The following is a 10,597-nucleotide window of genomic DNA, read 5'->3' on the forward strand; positions in this document are numbered from 1 at the left end:
ACTTTCTTTGCATTCATTTGATTCCCAATCAAGATACACTGGTAATAATGGCTTTCCATTGTTAATATGTACTTAAAAACAGTTCTGAAATGCAAAATAATAGAATTTTAATCATGTGATAAAACATGCGATTAAGTATAGAAATTCAACGATTAAGAAAATGTAATCGTTTGACAGCCCTAAAAAAATGTTAACTGTAGTTGATTGCATATGTATGAGATAACTGTATGTTATGCATTTATGTAGGATGTGTAGCCATTTTTGTTCTCTCGACTGCCCAAGACAAATTTTTCCTATAGGAGACAATAAAGGCGTATCTTATCCGACACCCCTACTCACATGCCATACGTTCATTCAAAGAGTTATGGGTTGCTGTAATTGTTTCCCCTCCTTCCTGACCATATAGACATCCCCACTTAATACTAAACTAAAAAAAGGCCCATATGGACAATGCTGAGCGCTTAAGCAATTCCATGACCAGACACAAATCGTATACTGAAAGACCACAGAGCACTGACGGTGATACACAAATTGGTTGTTTATTCAACCAGCGCTGTATAAAACATTCCTATTTACAGAGTTTACACCATCACAGGTCTTTCAATAATACAATAGTATGTAGACAAAAGGGAGCAAACTGATGCTAAATTTATGATGGAGGGCAGAAGCTCAGAACCTGCAGCTCCACATAGTAAAACTCTTACTTAAGTTCCCCCTTGGTTAATTTCTCCATTATATAGGGTACAGGATGTTGTACAGTCACAAACCATTCCCTTCTCTGCAAAATATATTCAGCAACAAATACCAGAATGTGACCTATGATAAAAGAAATCTAGGGTGTACAATCAGTAAAAAACAGTTTCCAGATTTTCTCTATCCTTTTTGTGCAGACAAACTGATCAGGAGTTTTATTTAGAGCTACATAGATTAATCAATTACTTGTCAACTACTAAATTAATTACCAACTGTTTTTTATAATCAAGTAATCGGTTTTTCGAAAAATTCCAGCTTCTTTAATGTGAATATTTTCTAGTGTCTTGACAGTAAACTGAATATATTTTGAGTTGTGGACAAAACAAGACATTTGAGGACGTCATCTTGGGCTTTGAAAAACATTGATCCACATTTTTCTGACATTTTATAGACCAAACAACTAATCGATTAATTGAGAAAATAATCAACAGATTAATCGAACATGAAAATAAGTGTTAGTTGCAGCCCTAGTTGCATGTCACAGGTCAGGGTTTCTGTTCTCCAGAATGTCCCCCCTGAAGGCATCACAGCCTGCTGTACACAGTCCCTTCAGTCTGTATGGATCGTGTCAGTTTGAGTCACTTTCCACCCCCGCTCCTGAGTGTGTATCAGCCTCCTCTCTGTCACTGTCTTTGTCCCAGTCTTTCATTTTGGCTCCCATCATAAAGTCGTCTGTGAGAACGCTCCAGGCAGGCTTCTCCTCTGCTGCAGTAGCCTACACACACACACACACACACACACACACACACACACACACACACACACACACACACACACACACACACACACACACACACACACACACACACACACACACACACACACACACACACACACACACGTTACTCTAGGTCAGCATGTCCAAAGTCCGGCCCGGGGGCCCCATCATGGCCCGCAGCCAGATTTCATACGGCCCGCAGCCTTGGTTTGTTAAGGACAAGAGCAAGAGACATATGTTGTAAGCTTAAATGTTAACAAATTTTGCATTACTTTTAAAAAGTCATGTTGAGAATGAACATGAGGTTAAGATATTTATCAACTTTAAGTTTAAGATATTCCATACTGTATGTTTGGTTATCTGAATACAGATGCAAAAGTAAGGCAGAATAGTTTTTGTTTATTTGTTTATTTAATAGTAATTTGTTTACGTCTGAGTGGCGTTGATTTGGTTACATTGCCATTTAAAAAAAGGAAGAGATAATTGTGACAATGAAAATAAAAAATGATTATAGATCAGTGCATTTTTATATACAGTGGTGCTCATAAGTTTATGAACCCATGCTAAAGTTGACTAAAAAGAGGAATACAAAAATCATCTTTTGGAAATTGATCTTAATGCCTTGTTAAAAATTTTTGGAAAAATCCAACCTTTTAAGGACACCAATTTTCTTTGTGAATGAATAATGTATCGTAAATAAATAAATGTTCTTCCTTAAAATACAGGGGGCATAAGTGAGTACACCCCTATGTTAAATTCCCATAGAGGCAGGCAGATTTTTATTTTTAAAGGCCAGTTATTTCATGGATCCAGGATACTATGTATCCTGATAAAGTTCCCTTGGCCTTTGGAATTAAAATAGCCCCACATCATCACATACCCTTCACCATACCTAGAGATTGGCATGGTTTTTTGTCGGTTAGCCTAATAGCTGGTTTGATTTGCATTGAGAGATGATTTTATGGAAAGTACCCCATGCCAATCTCTAGGTATGGTGAAGGGCATGTGATGATGTGGGGCTATTTTAATTCCAAAGGCCAAGGGAACTTTATCAGGATGCATAGTATCCTGGATCCATCCATTATTCATTCACAAAGAAAATTGGTGTCCTTAAAGGTTGGATTTTTCCTATTTTTTTTTAAATAAGGCATTAAGATCATTTTCCAAAAGATTTTTTTTTTTTTATTCCTCTTTTTAGTCAACTTTAGCATGGGTTCATAAACTTATGAGTACCACTGTAACTTTTATTGATAAAAAAAATGTCAGAAGGGACATTGGCCCCCGGGCATCTTCACATATGTCATATGTGGCACTCTTTCAAAAGAGTTTGGCCACCCCTGCTCTAGGTTCAGTGCATGCTTCTAGCTCTGCTCCATGGCACATGCTTTCTTCATGAGGCAACAGTGACACCATGAGAGCACTCAGTGAAATCACAGTTTGTTAAAAAAAGTGCAAAGGTGAAGTATCGACACATTCTGCAAAATAAAACATGCAATGTTTGTTTTTCTCTCACTGGTCTGGTGTACCAAATAACTAAACACTTGTGCTTGATCCGTTAAAACAGCTCAACAACATAGTGAAGCAGCAGCACAAGCCCACAATGGAGACACTGGCAGACTATTTCTTTTCTTTTTCTTTTTATCAACTGCAGCAGCTGTGAAACATGCCCAATGTCCCATCTGCTGACGGGCTGGCTGTAAGCCCCAGTAACGCTAATTGTTGCCGACAGACCTAATGTAGCTCCCGTCCCCTGGGAGACTGTCCGAAAGAGGCACAGCCCGTCAGGTGTCAGATCCATGGAAAAGTGACGGCAAACTCGTTTGTAATTACCGTTAAGGATTTAAAACATGTAGCCTCTAAGAAAGAACAAACAGACAGAACATAAGATATCATTTAACTTACAGCGTCCTTTCCAGTCTTGCCGGTGACTCCGCTGCCTTCCTCCGTCCTTCTTAGCACATCGATAAAGTCTCTCTTAGAGACAGATGAAAGAAATTTGGCCTTCTTCCTCTCTGAGCCACCAAATTCCTTCACCTTGTTATCGACTGTTTTCTGGTGTTTCCTCACAGCATTGAACAGCTGCACCACCCCTCTGAACAGAAAAATACACCCTGGAATCAGGAATGAAACTTGTTTCTGAGAATGTTAAAACGAAACCACACAGAAAAAGGTATAGACACCTGGTAGCAATTCTCTGTAGAGCTCTTTCAGTCTCACGGTCCTTCACTATGTCAGGTTTCTCTCTGCACATCATCTCCCACGCTCGCTTCTTGTCAACCTGATGGACACAGGTACAAATAAATCCTCACATTTAGCTCCCCAAACTTTTCATGCTGGAAAACCATCGGTCTGCATCTGTTCCTGCAGTGTTACTCAATGCAGCTTCTACAAAATGACAAACCTTTGCCCATCTCTCATTCTTTTGAGTATATTTGGCCACTTTAGCATTTGACGCCAGACTGACACCATCCTGAATTAACTGGTGGATAATAAATCTTCCCCTCGCTTTACCTCTCCTGTACCTACGACGCAGAGAGGTAGAGGCGTTCTCTGGTATTACGTTAGAAGACGCGGAAAAGGTGGACAGTTAACAAGCACGGACTACGTAAAGAAACTCCTTTGCTCCTTATTGTGTAAGTGTTCTATGCCTTTGGTAGTAGCTTTGAATTAAAAAAGAACTATGCTGTGTTGGAAGCTACAAGACTCAAGAGTGTATTCAGCACACATAATTTGACCATAGCCTTCACCATACCTAGAGATTAGCATGGTTTTATGTCGGTTAGCCTAATAGCTGGTTTGATTTGCATTAAGAGATGATTTTATGGAAAGTACCCCATGCCAATCTCTAGGTATGGTGAACGGTATGTGATGATGTGGGGCTATTTTAATTCCAAAGGCCAAGGGAACTTTATCAGGATGCATAGTATCCTGGATCCATGAAATAACTGGACTTTAAAAATAAAAATCTGCCTGCCTCTATGGGAATTTAACATAGGGGTGTAGTCACTTTTGTTGCCAGCAGTTTAGACATTAATGGCTGTGTGTTGAGTTATTTTGATGGGACAGCACATTTACACTGTTATACGAGCTGTACACTTAATACTTTACATTGTAGCAAAGTGTAATTTCTTCAGTGTTGTCCCATTAAAAGATATAATGAAATATTTACTAAAATGTGAGGGGTGTACTCACTTTTGTGAGATACTGTATATGAGCTGGCCGTGGATCACTTGTGTGCCAAATTTACAAGTGGGTTCTATCGATTCAGAAGACATGTTGAGTGATGAACTACTAGGTATCAACAATAAAAAAAAAACAGTATTGTAAATTCAGTTTTGAAGGATGTCTGACAGTGCTGATTACCTGTTTCTTTCTCTCCAGCTGCTCCTTTCTCTCTTTTACTTTCATCTTGTCCAGCTCTTTGTTCTTTACCAAGATGCTGGTTTTGCTCTCTGGGGTTTTCTTCCCGAGGATCTTTGCCATGGCCTCTGCCCACCCAGCATTGGCATTACACTCATCTGCCGCTTTATCCTCTTCTCCGTCTTCATTCTCTGCCTCCTCCCCATTACTCCCTCCTTCACCATCTCCGTCATCTTCTCCTCCATCACTCGCGCCATCATCTGACCTTTCATCGTGGCTCCCTCCTTCAGAATCACTCTGCTGCGCATCGTCTCCTAAGTCACACGAGGAAATACAAATGATTATTGCTGTTGCTACCACCTCTCACTACACTTAAACATGATGACCCTTTTACCATTGTCCATGGTCCACCACAATTATGAGATTAGGAATGGGTAAAAAAAAAACAACAACTGGTATTTCATCTGCTGAACCATAAAAGTTATTTGACAAACCAACCAGATGTAAGTGACAAAGCACATCAAAGGCTACACTTCATCTGTATCATCTAGTCTAGGTTGTTTAATATGTAAATAGTCATTTCTTTCTAAATTGTCTTTTAATGTACTCATTGTTTTCAATAAACCTTTCTTTGACTAGTTTATTACTGAACCCAGCCATGACGGGTCACATCATGCGCCACCCACCAAGCACAAGCATGTCTTAAAAGCTATTCGTTAAAGTCAAGTTGTCATGACAAAGACATCTCGGACAATGCTAAGTCTGCATTAAAAGTAGGGCTGCATGACATGAGGAAAATATCTAATGCGATTTTTTTTGACTGATATTGCGATTGCAACGTGATCCACGATATTGGAGGGAATGATCATTTTTGTATCATTATTCTCATTTTCATTTAAAAATAAAAAAAATTAAGAGTGATTTTTGCGAGGACCTGTACCAAACAAAGACTTTTTCTTTAGTCTGTAGGAGAGGATTTGTAGGCCGCGGACGTCTCTGCAGCTCCACACTACTTCATTCAGAATGGTTGGACACATATTTTGCCTTTAACAAATATTGCGCCCCCCTGCGATTTGGATATTGCACTAGTCTATATTGCGATTTCGTCACAGTCATGAACACTCAAAATGACTCCTTCATGTTCATGACATCACTGTCATGTCATAATGACAGTGTCATGTCAGTCTTGTGCACACCCCTTCAAATAAAGTGTTACCCAGAAAGCTAATGTTTAAATGTTTCTATAGGTACTTTGCTTTTGAAGAGAACCACTGTAAAAAGACATAGGGAAGTCAAAATTGTGAATTGGTAGTAGGCCTGCACAATATTGAAAAAAACTTACATTACGATATTTTTTCCCCCTGCGATATATATTGCGATATGAAAAAAAGACACATTTTTACAAGAGGACATAAATAGCCCTATTTAGAAATACTAAAGTAGGGGAGTGCATCTACAAAGAAAATAAAAATGAAAAAAGGAAATTTTCTTATGTGAACCATTCTTTGTTGAACTTTAATGCTTTACAAAAACCAAAGCAAGTAAGCACTGTGATTACTCTTCTGAAGTGATTTTGGAGAGGGAAATTAGGAAGAAATACACTGGTTGACTGACATGACACCACTGTATTCATATAATATCAATCCAGGCTAAAGTGAATGATATTAATAATGCATGCGTGTTGCTTCCTCTAAATTTCAGGTTGTGGTATTGTGTATCAGAAACAGACTGATGTCGCAGCTCCGAACCATAACGTTAGTTGGGACAGACGCCTTGTTTCTTTAGGCTAACTATGTTAGCTTTAGCCTGGCTGGTAGCAGCGTTCTGCGGTGAAAAATGGCCGGGAGATGTCGTGATTACGTTGCATTAATCAGGTGATTTAGTTTGTCTTTACAGCGAACATAAAACACTGACTACTGTAGCTTCACTACCCATGGAAAAGCATGTGCATCACTGTGTCAGCGGCAGCTGCCGCTTACGGTACTTTTCTACACACGGGAGAGCCTCACTTCCCATTAACACCCCCAGTAAAAGACAGGCTGTTTCTACAACTTTGGTCAGTTACAAGGCAGGATTAGCTGGGAGACTTCTAAATGAGGGCGCACATGTAAGTAGTTCTTTTGTAGATTAAGGTGAACTTGTGTGTGTTGTAGCAGTGCTTTGCTATTGAGAACGAGGTAGCATGCTAGCGTTAGCATGCTAACCGCTACGAGCTAATGGTTGCGGTTAGCCTGCTCGTTTCGGCTTGTGACGTCACAAGCCGTGCTGATTTTGACCAGCTCACCCAGAGACTGAAGGCAGGACACATTCAGAAACTGTATCTCACTCTAAACAACATGGATGGATTTTTATCAAAGTTTGTATGTGTGTGGAAGCACCAGAGACACAACATAACACCCCAAAATCACAGAAAAAGTGATTTTTTTCATAATATGGGCACTTTAAAGGGGAAGGGTCGGCCGGTAACAATCATGGAAAAGGAGAACGGTGAAAGTTTACTTTTTTTATCAAGCAGCAAAGAAGTTGTAGCGTCAACATCGCAACATCCTGCGATGTGACTATCACGCATGCGCACATCGTGATGTAGAACAAATGCGAACAAAATATCGCGCAGCCCTAATTGGTAGCTTAATAAGAAGGTGTTAATTATGTCTGTTGTCTTGCCATCAACTCTTAGAAATGTCACCAATAGCTGTACAGCATACAAGTTGTTTCTATACCTAAGTGTTATTCTTTTTAATTAATGGTTCAGAGTCTGGTTTTAAACCCATCATGTCACAAAGAAATCCAGACAGAAACATTGCCTCATCTGAGAGTCTCCTCTGACGTGTAATCAGTCATCAGTCTGTTCAGTGTTGACAGGAGGATACCTCTACACTAAGCCTGTTTTACAATTCTGCGGAGGCTCCACGCAGAGCTCTCGCCGTAGCCTACGTAAGTGGCCTGATGTTTATACTTGTGCGCTGGTGTGTGCGTCGAGCCGGCATGTGCGTGTGTGTGTGTTTGTGTGTGTGTGTGTGGGGGGGAGTGGGTGACAGAGCGAGGATGAAGTGAGAGAGTGACGGCGATTAGCTTCAGAGCGAGTACTGACTCTAGAGTCATAGTGAGAGAAACAAAGTGCTCTCTGACCACGGTGGGAAATCTGTAGCAGGAAAAGTTAACCCTCTCCTTGATTTCATGTTGTTTATGGAGGAGAACCAGGAAATGAGTCGGGGGGGGAAATGCAACGCTACCAAGCCACGGACGAGAGACGTGCGTCGCTGCGACGTGTAGTTCCATTTTTCGAGAGGTGCACGTCAGGCTACGGCGTAGGGTCCGGCGTAGACGCAGAGGGGTCTGCGGGGGTACGCCGTCGATTCTACGCACAACCATAAAACGGCCTTTACAGTATGTGAAAAGGTCTGTGTATGTGCGGGACTATTACAGCTGAAACATTTGGAGGATTGTTCACCATGACTCTTTCATGAAAAGTGTATTTGAATTGATAGAAACATAAGATGGGTGTGCAGTAAGAATTTCCAGCACAAAATCCTTCTCATTTGGTTTCTTGTTGGGTTAATCTTCAATATACAGCTTTACAGTTACCTTTACACTGTGTGCCATGTTGGAGTGTTGCCATAGCAACCTACACCAAGAGCCTGTTGTTTCCGCAGTCATCGCTGATTTTATTTATATATCCAACTGAAACACCCATACCGTCATGTATTTGGACTGAAGAAAAATAAAAAAAAATCACTGATGATTTTTAGTCATCATTTGTTTTTGTTCTGAAACATTACATCTTTTGCACACATCACATATATTCCTACATATAGATAGGCTCGTTTTATTTAGTTAGTTATGTATAAAAACGACTTTTTTCTTTTCTTTTATCACTGTCAGCTAAGCAGCTTTTAAGATATATTTAGAATTTTCCTCAGAAATCCAAGTATTCGTTTTACACAGACGATTGGATATTTGTTGTTATGTAATAATATGTGCAAATATGAGCACAATAACTGAAAGTCTTAATGTATAGCCTCATAAATTGCTTCTTGTTTGTGGCGTCAGTGTGATTGTTTTTAGTGGTTAGAATTTTGATGTGTAGAAGTTAATTAACAATCAACATTAAACTTAAGTTGCTTGCTGTGTCCAATATCTCAAAATTAGGAATGTACTAAAACAGTTTCAGTCGTTTTCTGCGATGTCAAAATCGTATCCATAAGCATGAAAACCTGAACTTTTTGGTAACAAAAAATATATATTTGAAAGACGTTTGGTGTAAGTGCACCGTTCTCTAGCAAGAGTGCAGAACGGACACATTCGCCACATTTGTAATACCGTTAACGTTACTGCAGTTAACGGTACTTTTCTTCCTCATGTGACAAGTAACGTTTGTTAGCTAGTAACGTTACTAACCCTACAGTGCTGCATTTTTTCATGTTACGTTACTAAAAACATAATCGAGCACTCCGGCTTTGGTTAGCCTACTAAAGCTAAAAGGAACAGGGCTAGTGCTAAGCTAGCCATGGAGCAAATTAACGTCTAACATACAGCAGACCAAAGTAAGTAAGGTTAGCTAGCTAGCTTAATGGCGTATATTTGTGAGATTAAAATAAGTGGCAAACGCCTTTTCTCGGGAGGCAACACAAGTGAACTGTATATAAAAACTCACCAGACAACTGCTGCACATGTGTTGTCAACAGAGCTGCCATCATTGGAGTTACACTGAAATGGCACCGTAGAGTAAATGGAACATACTTAGGTTCCTAACGGAGTGAAATGACCCGGAAGTAGTTCAGTGGCTGCCACGATAAAAGCCGTCAAGGTTCGGCAGTTATCGTACCATTTTTACGGTATGTTCCCTTCGATAGCTCAGTTGGTAGAGCGGAGGACTGTAGGTTGGGGTAGGTCGCTGGTTCAACTCCGGCTCGAAGGAGCTAGTTTTTGTTGGTGCAAATTGTGTGGCAGTGTTATAGAGATGGAGAGTGATGATGCGTCATTGGAAAGTTACTCTGTACCATTGTTTACTGAACATATCCGTAGACTAAGACAGGTGGCTGTTTGTCACTTTCAAAACTTTGTAAAAGAAGAAAGACGCTGTTGACTAGTTCTGCTCAATTCTGGCTTCGGAGGATCCTTCCTTGACATTGAGAAACGGCTACAGTCTATGGAGCCGTTCGAATTATTTAAGTGATAAGAAAAGGTGCTTTAATGCTTCATTTGTTACCCCCTTTAGCATAGTATACACTGGACCATCCTTTACGAAAGGAAGGGAGATATTAGGCTTGTTCGAGATGAACTGCCCCTTGCCTGTAAAGTGGACGAGAGCAGGCGGCAGCAGCAGGGGGGGCGGTGACAAAAAGCCACGGTAAAGTCGAATACTTTGCAGCCGTTTCCAGCAGCCTTCAGGCTGAACAGGAAGTCACAGAAACACTCAAATCCTGTTAGGTCTGATTCCGATTTAAATAAAATGTTATCAGACCCATATATCAGCTTAAGTACACAGTAGTCTCCAGCTGTTTTATAAAGACAGAGTAGCTGTCAAAATGCTCTGCCTGCGATCTGGTGCTGATGTTAATACACAACATACTGTAGATGATCCGTAATCTGAACGGATTTAGTCTCTCTGACTTCTAAAGGTAACTATCAGCCACACAACAGGTGTTCTTTACAGAATAAGCCTTTAAATCAGACAAATAGCAATTAAAATCCCTCTAATTCAAAAACTATAAAAAAGTTTATATTACACGTCATCATGTTGAGTCAATTCTAAACCAATCAGCT

General features: G+C 40.1%; 1 protein-coding gene across 1 annotated transcript; it reads right to left on the reverse strand.

Annotated features, from left to right (window-relative positions):
• Nucleotides 1-511: 511 nt before the first annotated feature.
• rrp15 (ribosomal RNA processing 15 homolog) lies at nt 512-9,611 on the reverse strand. Its single transcript, XM_031319819.2, has 5 exons — nt 9,486-9,611; nt 4,835-5,145; nt 3,652-3,749; nt 3,374-3,563; nt 512-1,468 (listed from the first exon to the last, which is right to left on the reverse strand). Exons 1-5 carry the CDS (start codon nt 9,526-9,528, stop codon nt 1,322-1,324), a joined length of 789 nt encoding a protein of 262 aa, XP_031175679.1. The 5' UTR covers nt 9,529-9,611; the 3' UTR covers nt 512-1,321.
• Nucleotides 9,612-10,597: the final 986 nt, after the last annotated feature.

This window comes from Sander lucioperca, chromosome 10 (genome assembly GCF_008315115.2).
Source record: "Sander lucioperca isolate FBNREF2018 chromosome 10, SLUC_FBN_1.2, whole genome shotgun sequence".
NCBI classification, from domain to species: Eukaryota; Metazoa; Chordata; class Actinopteri; order Perciformes; family Percidae; genus Sander; species Sander lucioperca.

Excerpts from the sequence above, each read along its gene's own strand:
- rrp15 (XM_031319819.2), bottom strand. The coding sequence starts at position 9,528 with ATGATGGCAGCTCTGTTGACAACACATGTGCAGCAGTTGTCTG. Across the intron at positions 3,750-4,834 it reads AGCTGGAGAGAAAGAAACAG|GTTGACAAGAAGCGAGCGTG; the intron begins GTAATCAGCACT and ends TGTGTCCATCAG. Across the intron at positions 3,564-3,651 it reads CTACAGAGAATTGCTACCAG|AGGGGTGGTGCAGCTGTTCA; the intron begins GTGTCTATACCT and ends TTTTCTGTTCAG.